The 25,598-nt window shown below is 34.1% G+C and overlaps 1 protein-coding gene across 1 annotated transcript in view; it reads right to left on the bottom strand.

Annotated features, from left to right (window-relative positions):
* The window catches only part of NEGR1 (neuronal growth regulator 1), an 805,991-nt gene that overhangs the window by 186,085 nt on the left and 594,308 nt on the right, over nucleotides 1-25,598 (bottom strand). Inside the window, exon 5 of the mRNA XM_081305503.1 lies at nucleotides 8,633-8,753. Within this exon, the coding sequence (XP_081161629.1) occupies nucleotides 8,633-8,753 (121 nt within the window). The remainder of the gene's footprint in view (nucleotides 1-8,632; nucleotides 8,754-25,598) is intronic.

Genomic DNA, 25,598 nt, shown 5'->3' with positions numbered 1-25,598 from the left:
CTATGAACAGGCCTCATGTATAAAGTGATAGGGTCAGATATTTATTTGTAATGATCACTAAATTTTAAGAAAGCAACCAAATTCCAGGTGTTTACTGGTGGACTCTATACACAATATTAATACCTGGATTCTAATCTGTCCTAAATCAACCTCATCATGGTTCTTCCCACACCATTTTTTCTTGTTTCAGCCTCCCTCATGGACTCACCATTCACTGTATTGTTTGGATAAAAAGGTGAAATTATGTTCAAATTGTCTTGCCCCATCTAAATGGTTACTGAAATAAATAAACACTACCACTTCTCTCTCTTGCTTTATAGTTGTACAGCCTGTACTCCAGTTTGAGCTTTATTTTACCTCTCCCATCCATTCCCCCAATTACCTCAAGAAACATTCTGATAGGAACTGCATTGTTTACTACTTTGAGAAACCCTTGAATAGCTTCTGAATGCCACAGAATCCAGTCTGAATGCTTTACCACATTTCAGACTGTTCAAGCCTTTCTCTAAGGTGCCTTGCTAGTCTTACTTCTTATTATACCTGAATTCATATGTTGCATCCTAAGGCATTAAAAAAAATCTCTATAAAATGCTCACTTGAAATTGATCATGTTCTTCCCTTGCCCATGATTATTCTCAACCTCTTGTAATGGTTGAAAGTATTATTCAACATTTGGTGTCCAGCACGAAAGCTACCTTTGTCCTGAAGCATTCTTTAATCCTCGGATTTGAGCTGAAGGGACTCTTTCTTTCTGCGTACTTTCACAGGACTTGACTAAAAATTCCCTGAGGATTTTCTAAATAAGTGCTTATTTCATTTTGTTGATTTTTATGACAAATTCTAAACTCTCTAAGTCAGGGAATGCAATATGGAGTGGGTCCACTTCCCTCTTTGCTTCACTGGCCCAGATTTTAAACATAATAATATGCATTTGTATCTCATATGGACATGTGCTGTCCAATTTCCAGTTGAGGAAATGCTCTGAGTTGCTTTGCATATTTATTCTTTACCTCCATGGAATCCACGGGAATGATGAGACTTGTACTGATAAGACACTGATGGTTAAAAGGAATGAAATACCATCAGAATCACATTACATTACATTACATAACATTACATAAAAATAAGATAACACTAAAAATGCATGATCCTTCAATGCAGGAACTTATTTGCTTTTCAAATTTTTCAAATTATCTCACAGATGATAAGTGCCCAAGGCATATTTGTTGAATGAAGAAGTAAAATCATAAGTTAGCAGGAAATTTTTCTTTTCTTTTCTTTTTTAGACCAGGTCTTACTTACTATGTTGCTAAGGTTGGCCTCAAACCCCTGAGCTCAACCCATTCTCTTTCCTCAGCTTCCCAAGGTGCTGGAACTAGGGTGCTTGTCAGAGCACCCAGCCCAGGAAAAATACACCCTTCTAAATCAAAACATGTAACTTCCAACTCTGGTAAGAATGATCTTATACATGAAAAGATAAAAAGAGAGAGACAGATAGAATATATTTCTTGTTCCTTATGTATAATCAAAGTTGCAGTGTAAAATATAGGAGACATCCTGACATGGGAATCAGAAAATTTTATTTACTTCCCATTCTATTCTTAGGGATAGCTTATTCCTTAAGTATAAACTGGTTGTAATTATGCAAGGAATGGGTGAGATATGTAAGTATGTTGTAAGATTGCAAAGTCAGCAAGTAGGGTAAAAGTTGCATGCTGTTAAAATTGCCTTTGAAAAGTTCTTAAATGTCTTTTTTAAAGCTACCATACTTTATAACAGTCTCCAAAATGGAGAGCAAAAATCCTAAAATGAGTAGAAAATGAGTGTTAGAGTTTGAGAAAATAACAAGAGTTCATTTATACTGTAATTTTATCTCATTTTTATAGTTTTGTCTACTGTATGACATTTAACATTTATAATATAGTAGGATACAAATAAGTAAAAAAAATTAGAATGTGTATATTCTTAATTTTCCTAAAATTAAATTAAATTAAATCTTATTCATAGGTATACTCCAAAAAGCGTTGCTGACCACTGTTTGTCCATTATTGAGGAGCAGATGACATTGCTGTGTTGTTTTAGAACTATGGTATTAAATATACACCTTCAATGTTAGACTCTCACAAGGAAGGGAGAGATGCATACACTATTTGAGATATATCAGAGTGAGGAGCACCTGAAAGAGCAGCAAGGTATGGACCTCCCATCATGTGTATTTTTCCAGCTTAGGTACTGAGTAAAATACCAAGTTGTGCTCTGTATGGTACTTTACATGTTTATCTTCTCATGCTTTTTTTTTTTTTAATTCCTCTCTCAAGTAGCACCCCAGGTGTGAAGAGTTGATTCTTTGTAAGTGAAATATACAATGCAAACATTTTGCAAAGCTACCATATATAACAGTGTTTTGAAAATCCTAGTGCATTATACAAATGTGATGAGTTCATAATTTTTACGGGGGAGGGTACCAGGGGTTGAACTCTGGGGCACTGAACCACTAAGCCAAGTCCCCAACCCTATTTTATATTTTATTTAGAGACAGGGTCTCACTGAGTTGGCTTAGTGCCTCGCTTTTGCAGAGGCTGACTTTCAACTTGTGATCCTCCTGCCTCAGCTTCCCGAGCTTCTGGGATTACAGGTAGGTACTACTGTGCCTGGCATGAGTTGATAATTTTGACATGAATAAAGTACATGAGAAAGAGGATAACTGAAGACCCAAAGAAATATTTTAATTCATTCTTCTGATTTCCTTAAAAATTTAAGTAGAGAAGACACTCTTTACTAAATTCCTTCAACAGATGAAATTATGGACTGCCTAGACAGTAGGCAGGAGGAGTCGGGTACAGTGGTGCCCACCTGTAATCTGAGCACTTGGGAGGCTGAGGCAGGAGGATCACTAGTTCAAAGTCAGCCTCAGCAAAAGCGAGGTGCTAAACAACTTAGTGAGATCCTGTTTACACAAAAATACAAAATAGGGCTGAGGATGTTCTCAATAGTATAATGCCCCTGGGTTCAATCTCCCAGTATTCCCTCCAAATTTATGGACTGCCTAGACAGTAGGCAGGAGGAGTCAGAGTACAGTGGTGCCCACCTGTAATCTGAGCACTTGGGAGGCTGAGGCAGGAGGATCACTAGTTCAAAGTCAGCCTCAGCAAAAGCGAGGTGCTAAACAACTTAGTGAGATCCTGTTTACAAAAAAAATACAAAATAGGGCTGAGGATGTTCTCAATAGTATAATGCCCCTGGGTTCAATCTCCCAGTACTCCCTCCAAAAAAAAAAAAAAATAGAGTAGGCAGGAGGAGAGGAATGGTCACTGACATAATTATGATATCTCATATTATTACCTCTGTAAAGCCAGGAATAAAAAATCATCATTGTCTGACATGAAATCTCACATTCACCTGGTCATCTATGTGGTTGATTGTAGGTCCTGTCCAGTCTATATACTGTCTCCTGATATATATTATGCATGTTTGTTCATGCAGGCTTTAAATACATAAGTATCTTATCCTTTTCACCATGGTAAATTAGAAATAGTTATGACATTTTCTCTAAAAGTTTTGTAAAGAATGATTTATAAATGCATGGACTAAATTTGAACCATGCTACTTAAAAAGTCAAGATAGTATACTTGTCATACTATCAAATGCACAAGATTCCATTTTTAAGATGCATGTCAGTTTTTGACTAACACATTGATAATTTTTAATGTTTTATTATGTTTTTCATTCATAAGAGAAATTTCTATTTATGGTATTTATAACTTTTGCATCCCTATCTTGAATTATGATGAAGGATTAAAAAAGAAGCAATGTTGAAATTGATTTCCAAAATGCATTGCTATAATGGGCCCTTTGTGTAAGATCAGGCAAAGTGAATAAAATAATATTTTAAATTTAATTATTTAGTTAGCATTTTATTTTAATTGATGAGCAATTATTATATATATTGTGGGCTACATTGTGATGCTTTCATATATTTATATATTGTGGAATGACTGAATCATATCTGCCCCACAAAAACTGGGAGCAGTTAAACTGGCCATAAGGAATCAGAAAGTGTAGATTTCCAGGTGTCAGGTTTGAATTTCATGTAATCAAGAAGAGGAGGGAATTCATCCACATAAGCATATAGCAACATTTTGATCTAAGACAAGATTGTGATTCTGACTTCACAAAGTGATACATCACTCCCTCTTTTAAAGTACTTTTTGACATGTCAATTCATTACAATGTATGGTTTAACCTTAATCCCAGTAGACTGTACTGTTATTAAGCAATAGATTAATTTGATTTTATATTATTAGAGACTTTTTTGGCTTAAAATTACATTGGATGTTCTAGAATTGTCCTTTTATTGCATATAAGGAATATATTTCTTCTTATCAACCTTCTCTATTTCCAAGAGAAAAGGTTAAATTTTTGGCACTCCTTATAATGGATTGCCAAACTCTGATTTTACTAATCCTAAAATGTATAGACAGCGAAATTAAGACTACTGGGCCTGCCGCTGCTAGGTATGCTGAAAGAGATTAAAGAGTTAAATAATGACTACCTTATTCAAAAGAGTAATATTTTAATAATAACCATATAAATTTAGTCAGTGTCAAAATGCTTATATAAACAATGCAATAAACTAAATCAAATGTCTGATATTTCTAATATGAAAATCAATTAGTCAGTTTATAATCGAGATACGTTAGGAGCTATCTTTGAAGATGGCATCCAATAATTCTTATCTCTTGATATTCATGTCCCTGCATTGTCCCCTCCCTCATTAAAGAGAGTTGTCCTGTGCAGCAATAAGACATTGCATATAAAACACAGCATGCCTCTGTGACCAGGTCATAAAAGATAAAGCAGCTTCTACTTTGCTATCTCTGGAATCACTAATTCTGGAGGAAGCCTATTGCCATGTTAGGAAGACATTTAGGTAGCCTTATGAAGATATCCACATGGCAATTACCTGAGGCCATCTGCCAACAGCTATCACCAGGACTAGGTTGCTGGGCATATGGGATGAACTCACTGAGAAGCAGATCCTCCAGCCCAAACCAGGCCTTAGTATGGCCAGCGGCATGTGGTTTCTTGATGGCAACCTTCTGAGAACCCCTGAGCCATAACCATCAAGTCAAACTACTCCTGGATTCCTGACCACAGGAACTGTTAATCTATTATATTTAAGTTTATTTTGTTAATTAGTGATAGATAACTAACAATGACAGCTGATACAAGGGAAAGAATGTGGGGCTGGCTGTGAGGTTGACAAATCTAAAATGTGTTTTGAAAGCAACATAAAGTGAATGCTCTTGGACTGGTTATTTTAACTCCCCTGTGTCTTAAATTTTTCATCAGTAAATCTTAACTCATATAGGTGTGTAGAATAAATGAGAAAAAAGAATTTAAAGACCTGGAAAGTGTTTTTTTTTCTCCTTAATAATATAGTTATTTCTTTCCTTTAAAGTGGGCTTAATTTTATAGAGTTTCTTTTTTAAAAGGGTTTCAAGCTGATTATTTTCAGCACATAGAAAATGGACTTTACAGGGTGAAGAACTGCATGCAAAAAAAGGCTAGGGATGTCCAGGATCAGCCTCTGTTTTCTGTATATTTGTATGAAATTCTGACTTTGAAGAACTTGATCTAAGATAAATGTATATTTATAAACATTTCCTAACATGTAAAAAAATGAGGTAAATTATTTTTGACTCTTCATGTAAGCTCACAGAGGTGTGTAGAATAAATGAGAAAAAAAGAATTTAAAGACTTTCAAAGATCTCTGGGAAACAGAACTCCTCCAAAGCTTGCAAAAACTCTTCCTCCTTCTGACAGGGTCTCTGACAGCATCTCACTCCTGGACAGGGTCTCAAAGGTCAAGAAGACTACTCTGAAATGTGTTGTATCTGTCTCTGCCATGTGTGCACTTGATTCCATTTTTTCTGTGTCCTTGACTAAATAAATGGGGAAGTTGTGAGTATCTGTATAAGGAGTATCCTAGTTTGCAAACCTATAATCAAACTGAAATGCCTATACCTTTGGTATTTATCATTGGCATTTCCAATTATTTTTGATAAACTCTGCAGAGCCATGACCTACACTCAGTGCCATAGTAGAAGGGTTTAATCCATGGGTTCTTTTGCAAGATTTCCTAGATTTAAATCACAGCTCTGCCACTAATTGTAAAAACTTGTACAAATGACTTAAAAATATGGTGTGTTTTGTTTTCCACAAGCAAAATCTAATAAAAATAATAGTATATTTCTCATCAGTTTGTTATGAGAATAAATGTTAATATTTGTTAGCAACTTAGAATACTAGCTATACAAATAGCAATAGATAGTTTTTCCTTTTGATGAAGTAACTATTTGAATAGCCTGGAACTTGATGGTGAATCCTTAGGGAATATAGTCACAACCATTCAGCAACCAGACTCCTTCTCTCTACATATACTTTGCTTTACAATAGTTTGGAAAGGAAATTATTTATAAATATTTGAAAATTTGATTAATTCCTTATATAAAACTGAGAAAATGATAAATGCATATACTTCACTCAGAACTGAAAATATGTTTGCCTTTCAAAAGTGCATCTGATTTTCACAGCTGCTAGATTTTCCCTAGGTGTGTGAGTGTGTTGGGGAAAACATTGATTGGGGAGAACCAATCTATTTTTTCCTTGTTAGCAAGTAGTTCTTAAACTTTTTTTGAAAATATAATAAAAGCTGTAGTATGTCATCCCAGTAGGAAAAAAGCTGAAGCTGTGATTGTGGGTACAAATAGGAACCTTGCTGTATACAGTGTAGGCCAAGAATGTGGACTGAGAGTTATTGAAGACTTTTTTTTTTTTTTTTTTGACAATGGTATCTGAATTTAGAAAAGGGAAAGGGAGATGGAACAGGAAAAAAAAAATCCAGGACACCCAAGTATTGGAAAAAATTTGGCCTTTAACAAAGGAGCTCTCACTTGGATGACAAATAATTCTGATGGTTAGCTATTATTCCATTGATAACATATATTAAAAATGACTTTGGGAGACGGGTAAAATAATGTAAGTCAGTGTATTTAAACTCTTTTGTAGGGAACTGGGGGTTTGAGAGGTCTTGCAAGGACATGCTGAGAGGAGCTCTAGACAGGTGGAACTGAGGCTTCATTCATCCCACATCTATCAGGGAAGTGCTATGTTCATAGATACTAATTCTCAAATAAAATAATGTTTGAACAAAAAGTTCCACACATTTCAAGTTTTGAGAGCACTTGACTGGTTGTGTGTACATGTAGATAATTACAAACTGACCATTTTTCAACCTGGGTTATGAGGATCTGACAAAGGCTATATTTGAAGACTTAGAATGTCATAGGTGGAATGGGGGTGACCACAGATCATTTAATCTCCTTCTCAGTATTAAAAAAATATACCGCAAAGCTCCAATTAGAATTAGCAAAAAGCATAAATTAATTAGTGAAAAGAATAAGAGTTGAACAACCCAAATTATAAGAGGTTGCAAATAATATAGCTGCAAAAATTTAAGGTAAACCCACAGTGAGATATTCAGAGCATTAAGTCCAATGTTAAAGTGGGAGACTGTCTTCCACAAACCACTTTTTGATTCCAATTTCAAAATAAAAGTAACTGCGTATCTAATCCATTTTCACCTATCATGGCAATTGTAAGTTCTTGTGTGATTTTGCCAGCTTTCTCTTTGGATGTTAGTTTCAATTAATTTTGAGCTAGGATCTGAGTAAACAAACCCCATACAACTGTGTTGAACTATATGGAATTGCCAATATTTGGCTTTTCTGTTTTTTACTAAAATATGGCAATTTAATATGACTCAGCCTAATATTTTTCTTGAATTTGTCCCTCCCTAATTTTGAAGCAAAAAATGTGTAGTATAGATAATAATCCTTACGTCTGTATGACATCTTCTAGTTAGCCAACAGCTTCCTAGAAGCCTTGATAAGAGCAGTTGAAGAGGTATGCATGAGCCTACTGGTACAAGGAAGAGGAAAATATCAATCCTTGTCTTTTCTTGTTCAAAAGCTCTTACCAAGACTTGTGTGGTTTCTCTAGGGTACAATCATACAGAGCTGACGTCAGAGTAGCCCCAAATCCTCTGGTTAGTTCTTTTAACTATGTATTTTATCTCCTCTACAGACTCCTTCGTGATAGAGTATCTGAAACACAGTGTCCCATAACACAGAACGTTCCACTGTCTTATGGGAGAGTCAGGCAGGTGCAAGGGTGGAGGCTTATCAAGGAAGCCAGGCCGAGTCCGCAGCTCCGTTGCACTTGAAGTGCTCTTGTGGGGGCTCTGCTCAAGTCCTTTAGAGCCAGGTTTACTTCCCAAGTAAACACGGTTGTCAGGAAGAGGCTTGGTGCGCTGGTTCAGAAAGGAAGCAAAGAAATGAAAGGCATCGGCACTGGGGGATTTGCAGGCATTTCTGAGATTATATAAACCAATGTGGACTTTTCTTGTGGATGCTATGAGCTGCTCATCCCTCCCACGTGGGCCCCTTCCTTTTGCCTGCTGCTGAGAATCATTCAAGCCAGTTAAAGAAATTGCTTAAAGTAAGTATCTGAAACAGAAACACATTAGCTCCCAGTGCTTGAAACACAGTAATAATCACAAAGTCCTTACTTCTTCTCTCCTTTGTACCACTCAAAGGCCGGAGGGGGCACACCAGCACCTTCGCACCTTATCAATCCGCTGCGTCCGGGGATCACAGTGCCCGATTTAATTTCCTGAATTGTAGGAGCAACTGAAAATGAAAAAAAAAAAAATAAAAATAAATAAAACCTGGTTGGTAAGTAAAAAAAAATAATCTGCAGCAAAAATATAACATACATATATTTTTATTTCTTCTATATTCAAAGCAATCTTATACCCGATATGCCAATGCATCACATTTGCAGTATTTTATGCTTGAAACACAAGACTAGTCATTTTCAGCTTCATTTTTCAAGTTGGACAATAGATGAATGTTCACAGGGAGCAGCAGAGTAAATGCAATACATTTTGGTCTTACTTCCTGTTGGAAAAATGGCATGGTGAGGGGAACACTTCATCTGTACTCCAGTCAAACTACACTTCAATAACAGCTCTCGTTTATTGAGTAATCACTAGGAGTTAGTCAATGGACCAGGTGCTTTATGTTCCTGATTTCCTCACAGTAATTCTCTAAACTCGATGGTATTATTCCCGTTTTACAAATGTGAAAATGGAAGTTCAGAGAAGTTAAACAATTTGTCTAAGGTCACACAGCTAGGCAGAATTTGTACTTGAAGTTGGCTATGTTGACGCAGGTCTGGACCCTTTCTTATTCTGTTTTCCCCTACTTACTCCCTGGGTTTAGCAATTTAGTGATTTTGTTATGTGCTTTCACCTATGTGGAAACTGCTTTTCTCCATTTCCACAGATTCAATGCCTATTTTAGGTGTCATGGTCTCCATATTCTTACTTCAGCTGGAAATAGCTATCCCTTCTATGAGTATTATTTATGAGTTGCTCATGCCTTACACTTTTGCTTTTCTGTTGTAATGATTTCATGGATATGGGTAGCTTTCTAGTTAGTTCCTGATGGCAGGGTTAATATCCAATTCATCTTTGCACTTTTAGAAATCAAAGCAGAGTGCCTAGCAGAGAGTGATGCTTCAAAACCTTTTGTGTCACCCAGCTGTTCCTTTAGTCATCAGATGGTTATGGAGCCACCAGGAGGCGCCAGGCCTTTTTCAAGGGACAAAGCAATTCCACTATCAGCCTTATTCCAGATGAGGTAGGCATGAGGAGACAATAAACAGCAGATGTAATGACATGGAGGAAGTTTGAGTAAAAGTCAGAAGGTGATAAAATTATAGTAAAAACAGAAACATAACAGCAGACACCTTACAGCATCGAAGTAGGAAGAATTTGAGCAAGGAATGGAATGTGATGTTTTAGATAGCTGTCTGAGTAGGCCTCACTGAGAAAGAAGGATTTACAAACAGGCTGGGTGCAAAGGAGTGGTTAGCTCTCTGCACAACTGGAGAAGGCCTTATAGGAAAGGAGAACAGCTTGCTGTAAGAGCCCGGCTGAAGCAACCCTGCTTTGTTTGTGAAATACCAAAATCAGTGTGACAGAAGCAAGGAGAAACAAGGGAATGTGACAGGGGTCAGGGCCCAAGAGGAACAGGACAGGAGACCAGGTGGGACCTGGAGGGCCATGTTCCTGATGTGACTTTTACCGAGTGAAATGGTGAGCCACTACAGAAGAGAGGTGGGATCCGCTTTGTGCTTTGGAAGGAGCACTCTGGTTGCTACGTCATGGAAAGACACGGGTGAGGCCAAGATGGAAGAAGAGGGATTAGTTAGGAAATTGCTGCAAGTAACTGAAGTGATGGCAGCTCCTGCAGAGTGGCAAAAGGTGGTGCAAAGTGGCTGGGATCCAGGCCTGTTGTGATGATGGAGCCCCAAGGACCCCTTGACTGCAGTGAGAAGTGAGAAAAGGAGATGAGAGTCAAGGTGACTTCAGGTGGCTTACATGACTGCAAGAATGCCATCACTGAGAGGGGAAGTCTGTCGGGGGAAGAATTTTGGAGAAGATTTTAGGCCATGGATGATATGTCTTTTCATAAACATTTGCTTTACTACCAAGCTTTTAACATAGCACATATGTTAAATGACACAATGGGAGAGAGTTCAGTACAACTGGATCCTTGAAAATGCAAATACCTGGTTCACTTAGAAACATGACCTGAGTAACTGTGTGCTCTGAATATAGTTAAGTTTCCTTTGGAAAGCAATAAAAAAATAGGGTTTAATGTTTTTAAAATAAACCTTCATATAATAAAACAGTGTCTTTTTTTAATACCCTAGTAAATTCATCACTTTCTATTAAGGGTGATTCTTCATTTCTAAGTTATTGCACCTCTATTTTTCTATGGTATTTTATTTTTAATAGTAAAGATTCAATTTAAATAAGGTTCCAGAAAAAAATCACAAGTACCTATTTTTATTTGCTAATAACTTGGTGAAAATTAATGGAAGAATGTTTATTAAAAATATTTGAATGAGGGAAGATTGCATGCTAAATACACACACACATACAAACACATAAAAATACACACAAATACAATGTAAAGAATACTTTAGCAATTTTTAATTGTTTTGTTAAGGGAAGATTCATGTCCCTTTGTAGAAAGCAATAAAACCTATAAAATATACCTATAAATAAAATTCCACTCATCTGTCAATTAGTATGACACTGATTTGCTTGTAAAAGGTACAGGTAAGATTATATTTTTACTATTGTTGTTGCAGGCTTTCAACTTGCTCCTTGTCACACTAACAGGCCGTAATCTTTCATGATATCCAACTATTATTGAAGATGAAATAACCATATGCAACAGGAGATCCATCACAAGCTTCTATTGATAACCTGGTTAGTTTAATTACTCTCTTGTTTGTCAAGGGGGCCATGACTCATTACAAACAAAAGCATGAAATCCGGAACATTGCCTGAAAACCCAGGCGTAATGAACCTAAATAAAAATCTAATTTGTCATTAAAAGGCTTTTATGCAGTACAGTGTGCATATGGCTTGGCACAGGGTGTTTTACCACACAAGTTAAAGGGACCTGATCCTGTTTTCTAAGCAGTCATGAAATGCTGATGCACACCGTGAAAGAAAAGATACCTAAAATGTCACATGAAGCATGAATAAATTGTGAATCAATAATTAATAATGATACACATAAGAAAATATCCTAAGAACATTGTGTGTCGTAGAGAGTAAAAGGGCTATGGGCACTAGGGCAACCAGTGTAGATAGGGGATTGGTGTAGATTGATTTTGTGGCCAAAATTACAAATTCAAATCTAAGACTCTATTGAATTTTCTTAGTACATAAAAATTCATATTACTCTTCATCTTTTGGAAATGACTGAGAGGAAGAGAATTCATGTGCTTATTTATTCATCATTTCTTCATCAGTTCAATAAATATTTGTAAAAGAGAGCACATTAATGAAACATAATAATATTCCCTCAAAGAGCTAATACAGAGTGATACAATCTGAGATGAAAAAAAAAAGCAGGGCAAAGGAATAGCAAGGTATGGAGCAGTCATGGAGCTAGTTACTTATAAAGTAATGTTTGAGTAAAGAATTAAATGATGTGATAATAATAGTCATGTGTTACTTGCAGGAATTAAGGTTTTAAGTGAGAAGCATATTTAGCTGGAAACACGCGTTTAAGTTCAGCATCTGTTTAAAGCACAGAAAAGTAGTCATTTTTGATGGCTTGAGTATCACTGAGAAGAATCCAGTAGAAAGTAGTTTGGCAGCTGGGGTCCAGATTTTGTAGGTCTGGTAGCCCCTGGTGAAGGTTTTGAATATTACTCTAAGTAAGTGATATTTGGGAGATTTTGAGCACAAGAATGATATTTTGATTACAATTATATAAATTGTATTTGACTGTTCTATGAAATGTAGTTTGCAGAGAAGCAGCTAGGGGGCTGGCATAGTACCTTAGGATGGGGAGAAAGTCATTGGACATACAATAGAGAAGGCAGGAATTAAGAAAAATTAATTCACTAGATCTTTGATCACACTGCATGTACTCAATTCCCTTTAGTTAACTGACAATGACTGAACATTTTTAGTGAAATTTCAAGTTATACTGTTCTGAACTCTATTACTTTGAACAAATAAAGGGGTTCTTTGACCAACAACAGACATTTCTGATTATGCCCAGTAGGTTTCTTTCATATAGTACTTCTCAGAAATTGTGTTGTTAATGTACATCTTATAAATCTCTTCCTGGATAAAGCTTTTTAAAAACTAGTGATCATAGAATTCCAGAAGATTTTATTTGAGCATCTTGTAGGCTTGATATTTCTTGAGACATATCTGCATATGTTGGACTATTGGATCTTCAAGTTCTATTCCACATTTTCAGTGATGTGATCCATGACTCTTAAGATGAACAATTAGCATTGGTTCCATAAGCTCCTGAGTGCTCATGAACTAGATTGTATTTACAAGTTTCATGCTAGGAGAAAGCTTCAATTATTTGCATCCTAAGGATATGGCATTAACTTGCCTGGGATAGATGTCCCTGAAAACAATTCTAACTAATTAAATTTCCAACTGGAGCTGTAACAGTGAAAATTGTAAGTATGCTTGGCTAAATTGTACAAAACAGTCATTTTACACTAAATTGTTCCATATTTTAAGAAATCAGATTGGGCACTTCTTGGAAAAATGATTACATGATAAAACTAAATCATTTCTCTCCAAGTCTATTTCTTTCAGCATTATATTCCTACCATTGCTGTGTAAATTTTGGCCTTGCACTAGCAATGTAAGCTGACAGTAGGAGTGTACATGTATGCATCATAATGTGTTTATGTTTCAGGAATTATTAGGAAGGTAGTTTTCTGTTCTGCTCTGATGAAATATTTTAATCACAAAAGTAGCAAGGAAAGTAAATGCTTGAACCTCTGAAATTCACAATAACAATGGAATTGTTTGGAAAAAACTGATATATGTGTACTGCTGACATTTAAGCCCTTGTGCCAAATGGTATATGACTGTGAGCAGAAGCAATTACACAGTGAAAAAAATCCATTTCAGAGGAATGTTATTAGATAGATACAGGTAAGAGCAAAGAACAGATGTTGGGGAAAGCCAGCAAAAGGGTCAACAAGGGGTATTTAACACCTGTGTGATTAGATGCTCAAAAAAGAAGAGTCCTTCCTTTTCATTTACTCAGTGGGATTTTTTTTCTTGCACTGTTTAGCCAGTCATTTCAAGAGGAAGATAATGAAAGGTTCTTCATCCAAAACTCCAGGCTCTGCAGGTGCAAGCAACAGAACTTCTGTACTTGGCACTCGACAAGCCTAATCAATATTCATTTTCTTAGTTAAATGACAATAGCCACAGAGACCTTCTTTCTCTTTTGCCATCCTCAGTGAGAGCTTCGGTTATATACAATCTTATTTAAAAAAAATGAATGAGTCAAAAAATTACTTTAATAACCTTATCAAGTCAAGGTAGTTTGAATGAATCTTTAGATCATATGGCAAAAACTTTACCAATGCCCTCATACCTCAAAATGATGACTAATAATAAAAGTGCTGCGTAAAATAACTGGAACAACAAAGAAGAGTGCCCAAAGAGAAATAGAAAACTTAGATGTCCCAAAGAGAAAGAAATCAGTCCTACAGTAGCTACATAGTTTGACAATACTATGGTAAATAAGCATGTTGATGTTGGGCTGGATTCTAGAATTTATAGACTGTAGTAAGAAAAACTTTGGCCAGTCTTTGAAAAATATGTAAAATCTCCAGTACCTACCAGAGAACATACGTATAGGATATAATTGATACATTATTTGTTTCTTTGCAGTGTTGGGGTTCAAGATTTGGGGATCAAATATCCAGAACATACATATAGGATATGATTGATACATTTTTGGTTTCTTTGCAGTGCTGGATATCAAGTCAGGTGCTCTACCACTGAACCACACCTCCACCCCTTCAATATATTATTGTTACAGATGAGGATGATGATAGTTGAGAATGTCTTCCTTGAAGATGGGTGAGAAAAAATAAAAAAAAGTTTCAAAGTTTATCACAGATTTTAAAGAAACATATCTCAAAGTCAACAAACTTTTTCCATGAAGCCAATATGCCCTTAGTTTACAGACTAATTTTACTTTAAATGACATTAAGATCTCCCTTTATTGCTGAGAGAAAATTTGTGAAAGAATAATTTGTTGAATCTTTTTTAAAAATAAAACTACCAAGATACAGTTGAATCATAACCTTTATGATTTAAGGACTTCTAAATTGACTTAAACCTCTGGTTAGCATCTCAGGAGATAAAAACAATCTGGTTTGTAATGTATCTCCAGCTTACCCCTGAACCTTAAACATTTATACAATGGTAAAATGCTGTATTGAAAAAACCTATACTTTGCAGTCAAACAAAAGTGGGCATTTGCTGAGTAACTTAACTCTTCTAAATCCCAATTTTCTCATCTATAAAATAAATAGTAGCTACTTCACAGGGTTGCCGTATAGACAATATTAAACAATTCATGGAAAGTGTGTACCTTAGTGCTTTGCACTGAATTAGCAGTCAATAAAAACACTATCTAAAGCAGGAATTACTGCAGGAAAATAGGGTAGTATCACCATGCTCCTTTTAGGAACATGAAGTAATGTTAATATATGAGTAAAATAGAAAACTTACTTTTTAAAAAATTATTGCCTTGGTGCTCAAGCATGTAATTGATTTAATTAAAAGCTGGACTAGTATATTCTTACTTTCCCTGAATTCTATCCATGTCCTGCAGTTAATTAAGAACCTCTTTTCTGAAAGACAGATATGATAGACTTTGTTTTCTTTTTTTTCATGGCCTAAGTTTATGTTTCATAATGTGATAGAACATGTAAAGCACATGTAACACAAAAGCATCCCTTCAAGAAAGACATGCATTTGCGGTAATGAGTTATGTGCTCAAGAATACAAAAGATCAATGCATTGATTCAGTTAAGCATATGATGAGGTCATTTTCTTTTTCACAAAAAAGACAGTGATAAATGGAATTTCACATGTAAACTTGACCTTAATGGTTTTATTAAACATTTAATATCCAAAATGACAGTGTACTAAGCTGTGATATGATTTCCTTGTACTTCCAGAACTACAGGAAAAAAGCAAACTATTTGGTGAGAAATTTCATAAAGCTGAGATATATGACTATACATAAAATTTAATTTTAACAACATTAGTGAAGACCCTTGCACTGGCTTCTTAAATCCTCAAAGAAAATTATATGCTCATTGTTTGAGATTAAAACTTAAGAGATTCTTTTCTTAAGCTCAGATTTCATGCTATCCTATTAAACTCTTTCAAAGCATTAAATATACTAAGTTATCATTAGTCATTTATATTGTGATGTGAAAAATATGGAATTGTGTTGATATGAGTATGTGCTGTTATTGGCCACTGAGGATTGATGGATTGATGGATTACTGGATGGATGGGTAGATGGGTTATCTGTGACTCATAAAGATGTAGATAAAAATGCAGTACAAAAAAAAAGGGCTACATAATGAGTAGTTTGTTGGTACTTAGGCAGAATCCATTCATATCATGCTTTTGACAAGGGTCAACAATGGTGAAATCACAGCTTGAAGTAGCTGTTCCTTGTAGTCAGCAATGCACACTCTACTGAGGCATCCACTGTAAAATATGTGTGAGATTTATTGGGCCACCAGCTGTATCAATAGAAATTAAATGGTTCACTGTTTTCCTAGCTATTCTCTAAACTCTCTTTCTTTAGACTTGTTCATGATTTGATCTCTTGTCTGTTGTCAGTCATGCTGAAATTATAGCTGTATGTGATTGATTTGGGTACACTGGACAAGTTTGCAAGAATTGTGAAGTTGGGATTCTCCAAAGGCATCTCTATTCACAGCATGTACAGTCTTGTAATAGAAGTTACCCTCAGTACAAACCTTATAAATCTTAAAACTATTTCAATGTATTTTTTTTCATATTGAAGGTAATATAAATTTACTGATACAAAAATATTTTTAATAAATCTTCAAAAATTATAGTTTGGAGCATTTCAAATTCTTCCTTTAGATTTGCCTGTATAGCATGAAAATATTATTGGGAACTTTTTTCAGAGGGAAAATGTTTCTAGTTTTATAATTTAGCCAAGATATTTTGATGTGGCTTCTGTTTATTGTTATGCTTTAAGTCATGTTACACTTTTAAAGACTAATAGTGATCTTTGAATATGTGAATGAACTAAATTTTTGTATACATTGAAGATTTTTGCAGTCAATTTACAAAACTAAAGCAATAATGATATACTTGGCAATACCATTAGTAGACTCTTCACTTTGGCCAGTTCCTCACTGGGTCATGTTTCCTTCTGGACCTAGGACCAGCTTTCTCCAAAGACCTTATGATAAATCTGAAGGCATTAAAGAATATTGGGCTGATATGATTTCTGCCCTTATTGAATAAGCACTGGATAAGATTTCTTAGTTGCCTAAAGGGCTTATTATTTCTTCTGGTTCCTGTGGCCTTCAATAATCTTAAAATAGAACATTGAAAAAGTTGATTAAAATTCAGTTATTAAACTTGTTTAATTCTGAAAATGAATAATTCATATTAGTAATATATTCTAAAGAATTTCATTCCTAACACATTGTCTTAGAGGAAGTGAAAAGTAAGCTTTGAATTGCTAGAATGAAAAAGAAAATAAAGAAAAAATAAGGATTTATATCATAGAAATACAGTTATAAGCTACCAAGTTCTTTTTCCCTTCCCCTCAAATGCATGAGAAAGAATGGTAGAAGTCTAGTAAGACTTAAGAAAATATGTTAAGTGAATAATATTTTCCAAAACTACACATTACTTAATAAGAAAATGAGCATTAAACTAGAACCACATTTACATCTCTGTTTATTTAGAGGTGAGAATTGGCTATATGATGAAACCTGCATTCTGGAGTATGTCATATTAAAGCATTTACCTATGGTTCAAAGAGCAAATCAACAGACATCATGGCTGTGAAACAGGTGTGATGTATCTATAGACTTTCCACAAGTTTACAAACAAGGAGAAAAAAATAACCTAATGGGAAGTGGTAGCCGTTGTGCAATACAAAGAGAATACTTCTTCTCATTAGACAAACATTGTTTCAGACACTTGTATTCAGGGAGAAAGAAAGTGAAATCAGAACAAACAGAAAATAGTAGCTAAGAGAAAAAGAATGAGAAAGAAGGAGAGACATTTTACCTACAAAATAGTATATTTCAAAGAATTCAGAAGATGTGGGAGGAAACGTGGTGGGAAAAGTATAATTTTCAAAAACAATAGTATGAGATTTGGTGCACTAAGAATATTTTACAAGGAAAAAAAGTGTCATACTTCCTACAATGATTAAATAAAAACATGGTATGAGAAAACTCTGCCTATCAGCAAACATAATTTGACAAGTGAAGAGGGTGTCAAGAAAGGAAAAGTCTGACTGACAAAAAAAGAAATTCTGTCAGCAAGAGCAGCACATGAATACATTATTACAAAAATGTTTGGGCTCTCTCTTCTTCCACTCTGTGAAGTATCTATAAAATAAGGCTGACACTCTCCTCATAATCTCAATCTCATTCAGAGCCCTTCAGTCAAAATCACTAAATAGTCTTTATTTACTCCTCTCATGCTGCAGGCTGTATTCCTTTTTAAAATATTTTTTAATTGTAGGTGGACACAATTCCTTTATTTTTATTTACTTATTTTTATGTGGTGCTAAGGATCAAACTCAGAGCCTCACCTGTGCTAGGTAAGCACTCCACCACTGAGCCACAACCCCAGCCCCATACTGCATTTCTTGTGCTTATTGAACAGTTACTATTAGCTGTTCATCAATGTCATTAGAAAACATTTCTAAGTGACTCTATAATCTTATTGGTTCTGCCTTTAATATGCATCTAGAATTTTACCATTTCTAACCAGCCCTGGAACTCGCATGCAAGCCCACATTACCTCTTTTTGTTTTGTGCGTGTATGTGAAATTGACACACACTCTATTACTAAGCTACATTCCCAGCCCTTTTTGTTTATTTATTTATTTTAGTTTTGAGACAGGGTCTTGCTAATTTCCATGCTGGCCTTGTAATCCAGATTCTCCTGCGTCAACCTCCCAAAGAGATGGGACGAAAGGGATCTTTTTTTATTTTTAGTTGACACAATAGTTGTACATGTGAATGGGGCATGGTGTGACAGTTTGATACCTGTATATGATATGTAATGATATGTAATGTATATGATATGTAATGATACTACCCAGCATTTCATTTCCTTAAGCATATATTGTTTACGTGCTTAGAATACTACAGTGGTTTTCTAACTGACCCTTCTGGTTTTCCCTTCCTCCTTCTTTACTTAGGTTGTTCTCAACACAGCAGCCACAGGTGTTTAAGCTAAAACAAGTCAAATCCTCCACCCTTACTAAACACAGCCATGCTTCCTTTTACAATAACAATAGAAAACAAATTTGTCGTGTGGCCTACAAAAGGCTAAGTGAAATGACCACATGTCTGTATATTATCTTTTGTCCAATCTACTTTAGTCATGCTGAAGTATGGTATTTGTGGACGCATATGCCCCTACAGGATCTTTATACTTGATACTTCCTCAATACAGGATATTCATCTTTCATATATCTTCACATCTTGCTTGCATTTGCTTTTATTTCCAATCACTGTTCAAATTCCACCTTAATAAAGAGAACATCCTGGACCTATACAACATAATGATCCTAAGTCCTTGATCCTGCAACTATTTTCTTCTTGACATTACCATTCTTCACACCAATGATCTCTATATTATATAGTATATATTTACTCCTTAGTCTGCTGATCATCTCTCTCATTGGAATATACAACCCACAATGGAAGAGCCTTTATTTTGTTCAATGATGCATCCCAAGTCCCCTATATAGTGCCTGAAACAGTAAGCCCTAAAAAATAAAAAAATTAAAATATTACTGTTGCTGAGTGAGTAAAGAATACAATACAATGACCATTCAATTCTATTACAGAAATGTTGCACATTTTCTTGCAGGTCAAGGAAGGTGTCATTGCTGAATAGAAAAGTTTTATAACACTATAATTTTTACATTTAAAATACCTAATATTGTGTAATGCAATGTCTGCAAATATATAACCTTCATATTTTTAGTAAGTTTTGTTATATAATACCTTATACTTTTTATTTCTTTCTGCTTAGATGTATGCATGTATATATATAAAATATACTTATATAAGACATTTAATGTGTTGTTAGAGTATTCAAATGATAGGAAGCAAAGCATCTGAAATGAAATGGTTAACTTAAGGCATTAATTTTTATATAAGGAATTAATTTTTATATATTACACAATAGCTCAGGTAGTATTTCATAGCTAGGCATATATATATATATATATATATATATATATATATATATATATATATAATCTGAATAGCAGAATTCTAGAAAAAAATTCAAACAATTTTTATCCTACCAACATATGCTTCAGAGATTAGTTCCAAACAACTTTTTGGCTAATTTTATATTTTAGTCAGCTATGGTCACAATAATTTTCCATAGCAAATAACCACAAATTTTTAGTGAAATGCAATAATTAACATTTATTTCTCACTCATGTATCCATCCATTCTCTATCATATCTGGAATACCTACTAGCTAACGCAGTCATATGATGAAGTCTTTCTATGTAGCTGAGGATATATTACTCCCCTTACGTTTGGAGGTGGAGGGAGCCAATATTTGGAAGAAATTATCCAGACTACTAGTAGTCTGTAGAAGTTTCCAAAGTCATTCAATCTCAAAGTCTCTTCCATACTTAAGCCAAAGAGACCTCTAATTTAGTCTGCCTTGAAGACAAGGTTTATTTTATTCTCTATAAATAAAATGGAGCATCTGAAATGAATTGTGAATTTCTGAGTAATTCAATATGAAGAATATATATTCAATATGAAGAATGAAGATGTACCCAAGGAACAGAGCTGCCCATGAAAATGAAAGTAAACAGTGACTGCTATGCAAACCAAGGACTATGGGCAGCCAGCATGGCAGGAAGGTGTTATTAGAGATCCCAGGAAACATGATGAAACCCACCATTGGAAGAATTCCTACTTCTTCAGTGATTATAAAATAATATGCATTTGGAAATTGGGAGATAATTTTCTATTTTCATGTGTCATCTATTAACTCCATATTTATTCTGAATTATGGCCTGTTCTCCATTCATTTATTTACTCAGTGCTAGTAAATAATGATAGATTAAAATAGCTCCTGCTCAAAGTTCTAAAGGAATTAGAAATTCATCATATTGTGTCACAGACTTCTGTGATTCACTATGGCCTGGCCCAGTATTAGGAATAAAATGGATACTTTAAAATTTTTGTTGCATAAATGAATGCAATAAATAAATTCATTGTACCTATAAAATATTATAATTATATATACTTTTGTAATTGTCATTTAGGCTTTTTAAACTTGCTACAGATAAATTCCAATGAGTTATATTTAATGTGACTAGTCTTGTTATGCTCAAAGAATATATAAGTGATAATACACATGTACTTTATGGCTGAATAGTTATATCAATGCCATTTTCTAATGATTTACCTTTCTCAAAGCATGTTAATGAATACATTTTAATGAGTAAGGATACTAATGACATGGGAATAGCAGAATTTCAGTTTATTGTATCTTTAATTTAATCTAAAGTTTAAAATTTTCCTGAAAAAGTTGTAAGTCTACTTATAACAAATTGTATTTTAATCATATAAGTGGATACACTTGTTAAAGATATAAGCATATATTTTCTTCAGAAAACTTTGGTGAACCTGAAATATATTTAAGAAACTAAATAATCCTTTCACTGTTTGTAAATTGCAAGATTTGATTTCAAAATAAAAATTGAGCCTTGTATATACTAGGTATATACTGGGCATATTAGAAGCAATGTATGTATCTGTTTACAAAATATGCAGGATGAATGGTTCCCAAGTGATATCAGAAGACCTGCATTCTACTTTCATTATTGGTTAAGTGCTTAATGTGGTTCTCTATCAGAATTTGAGCTCATCATTTCCTTTTAAATTGGAAATTCTTGGTTGGAAATGACTATGACTTTGTTGGAAAAGGGTAAAGACTGGTCAAGATGATGCTCCTCACTGCGTTTATTGTCTGCAAACTTTTTCCATTGTGCTCCACTGTGTGTTCCAAGAAATAATGGTTCAAGATAGTTTTATATTCCTTTTACTGCAGTAATTCTATGAAACAAACTAGTAATAACATAAATAAAATGTTCCGATGTGATGTGATGGGGTGTGGTGTGTGTGTGTGTGTGAACATGTTTCTTCCAAAATAGAAATAAGCCTTTATTTGGTAACTAAACCAAATGTTTCCAGGGCAATTTAAATGCATAATTTATAGAAACCAAAAATGGCAAAACAATGCACAGACTACTGGCACTCATTTAGCTATAGAAAATATGCAAAAACACTAGGTAGAACAGGTTTTGTCTTTTAACATTTTAATGAGCTTTGGGACTTTCATGCATATTAGTTATGTTGCCCTAATTACTCATTATAATTCTAATGTGCATTTTATATTTAATTACAATGCTTATAAAGATTTGGTATGGACAGTAAATTATTATAACTAGCATGTGCATAATGATTATGAACTGAATTTATTAACTTTTACACCAGCATTCAGTGTTGGCAACTTTGAATTTCACCTTGGTGATTAACCATATTGTCTGATTAAACAAATATTTACATGGAATTAATTGTAAATGTCAAAAATCTGTGTCCACTTCTTTGCTTTTTGCCTATTTTCATCAAATTTTTATTTTAGTTTTTTTGGTTCATTCCATTACTAGATAAGCCCATTTAAAAATATTTAAGTATATATGGGTAATATTGTCTGTAATATTTAAAATATCATAGACTTGTTAAGATGTGTCAATGGAAAGCCTAATATTAGATGACTCAAAGTTTTCTGTGAGGGGAAGTAAAGCCAAGTAGTTTCTGAGAGGTCAGCTATTTATACCACAAACATAGGTATATGCAACTTTAAGAAAAAATACTTCTCACGTTTAAGAATAGTTGATTTCTACCAAGGAGAATTCTCTTCCCATTTACTATAATGCATTTTCACAAAACTTAGATGTTAATTCTTTGCCAAATTGTTCATATTAAAACAACAACAATATAAACAGTTCCCGATTCATTTTCCATCCTTGAAATTTAATACAGAGCTCTGTATCTAGTGGGCAATCAAAACATTATTTAGTAATTAGGATGGTAATAAAATTTTCTTGTAAATACTCACATTCACTTAGAGAAAAATAATGCTAACCAGAACTTAATATGAATGAAACAATCATTATCAGATAAGGTTGTAGTTTTGAACTCTGGATATTCTTATTTTTGATCCAGGTAATATTTACCATTAGTGGACAAGAGTATATGACAGACAAAGATTAGTAAAAATTACAAGGATATTTTTAATCTAAAAATTTCTAAATATTCACATCCATATAGTGCAATAGTTAAGAGTGCTGCATTAAGGAGTGATTCAATTAGGATCTTAGCTTATGACCAGTAACTCCTCTTGGGAGAGTGGGTGAGTGTGTTAATGTTTTAAAACTTTAAGTCTTTCCTTTGAAACACAGCGATGATAAAATGTTCCTCAAAGACTTGTGACAGGTAGATAAGAGAATGTATGTAATGAGTATTAGAAAGGCTTGGCATAAAGACTTGAGAATGCAAAGTGCTATCACACAAATACTATAGTCAGCCTGATTCAAGTGAGTTCATACTTGTTTGGCAGAACGCTGTAAGTGTCTAACACTCAACTTTTTTAAATCTTCCAATATAATTGATCTGCTGATGAAAGAGAAGTGTGTGCACACATATGTAACTATGTATGCATGTTTTATATTCATTTATGTATGTGTATATACACAGATATGTCTTTATTTGCACTTTTTATTAAAAACTACTAACATTCCATCAGTTGACCATTTTGAATATAATAATCTCAAATACCTTGCTATTGTTTAGTATGTTCTTAAATTCATGGCATTGTTTAGTATGTACTTGAATTCTGAGTTCACTATTTGCATATTCTTATGACAACAATCATCTATAGACTAGTATGAAACTTATTTTTATATATGATATGAATTGATATCACTGAATTTCTATGATAGCACTTTTAGTAGTAAACATTATATAATTATTTTATATGAATTATATTATAGAATTACATATAGAGTGTACACAATTATAAATTAATTTAGCATGTTATTCTTATTATAGTGTCATGACTAATAAATATGCTGTTATTTTCTTTAACACAATGCAATCTCTGAATTTATTCTTTAATTATCATTTTATTCTGAAAATAAGCAAACATCAATTATTTACTACATATTAGTTAATATGCAATAGTATTTGTAGCCGGAATTATGCCCTCAACAATAAATATTTGTCATATTAGTGAACAGATGAATGAATTATAGCTTTTCTATTATGTAGTCTGTTTACTTATAGGAAAGCTCGTTGAAGATGATTTTTTCTTTAATACTCTATAGGTGAAGTGAAATCTGTCAACCATAGGTGAAACTTCCTATAGATACATTCAGTCTTTTCACAACAAAAAATATTTTAATATTTATTTAATTTCATGAAATTATTAATAAGTTTTATTTTATGAAGTACATATAGCTACATATACTTTTTAAAGCATCTCTAGTCAGATTTAATTCTGTCAACTTTGGAGCCAGAGAAAATTGCACACTGTTTAGGGTGATGTAATAAACAGCAAATTAGAGCAACTATGAATGTGTCCTGTTGTTTAACCCATTTCTTTATGATCTATGAATTTGATCCAACATGCCCAGTCTCACATATGAGCTGCTTACCTTCATAACTAGCTTTTTTGTTGTTTGTTTTGAAAAGGATAAAGGAAGATATTTTATTTTTTAAAATTTGTTCTAACTTGTTACATATGGCAGTACATGCATTTTGACACATTGTACACAATGGGGCACAACTTCTCAGTCCTCTGGCTTTACATGGTGCAGAGTCACACCAGTAGTGTAATCATATGTGTATTATAGGTAATGATGTCTGTCTCATTCTACTGTCCTTCCCATCCTCACAGTCCCACCCCTCCCACTCCCCTCATAACTAGCTTTTATCTTCTTTATACCTAGAGCTCTTTGCTATCAGGAAATGCCATAAGGATTTTTTTTTTTTGTCGTCTCTTCAGTAATGGTATAATGCCATCCTTTGATAGTAACAGATTTAATGTTTAAAATTCTTAACTTTTACTGAATGATTTCAAAGACCTATTAATTGTACCACTGGTGATTTTTCTCTGGCCTCACTTTGAATCTTTTGTGATTTCATTATGGATAAGGTGTACTGTAGGAGTTTGAGTCTAAAAGGAGGAAAGTTTACTCCATTCAGTTCAATAGTCAACTAAACTATGATGCTGTCTATAGGAATGCAAAGTCCATGCAGAAAGAAGTAACTGAGCCTGGGGGTTGGAAAATAGCATTTATTCTTATGGAAAGTTAAGGTTAAAGGGGAAATTTCATTTAATATTTTTGCTGGAAGAATGTGGGCATATTTCTGGCTCAGTTTTACCCCGAATTGGAGGAACAACTGATGTTTGAATAACAGAAGAAGAAGAACAGGTTATCTAAAGATTCTCTTAGGTTGCTGGCTGCCAGAAGGGCAATATGTCCTTGGGGAAGTTTTACAAAGGCAGTGCACCTGGGGAAGATTGTGTTTTTCCAGTTGTGTCTGTGGCTGGAAGACAAGTTTAGGAAGTGTTATAATCTGGTGCACTGGGCCAGAAACTTTGAAGCATATAGACAAGAAGAAGAATTTAATCAGAAAAATAAACATTCAGAAATTGAGGTTTTGGGAAAGACCAGATTATTTTAGACCTGGAGTTATAGATACTATATGGGTTATTTTTGCAGTTGTGTGACTGTCTTTGAACTATT

Source organism: Spermophilus citellus, assembly GCF_964194105.1.
Source record: "Spermophilus citellus genome assembly, chromosome: 9".
Lineage (NCBI taxonomy): Eukaryota > Metazoa > Chordata > Mammalia > Rodentia > Sciuridae > Spermophilus > Spermophilus citellus.
The sequence above is the reverse complement of the archived record's forward strand: the minus strand, read 5'-3'. Positions and strand labels throughout refer to the sequence as shown.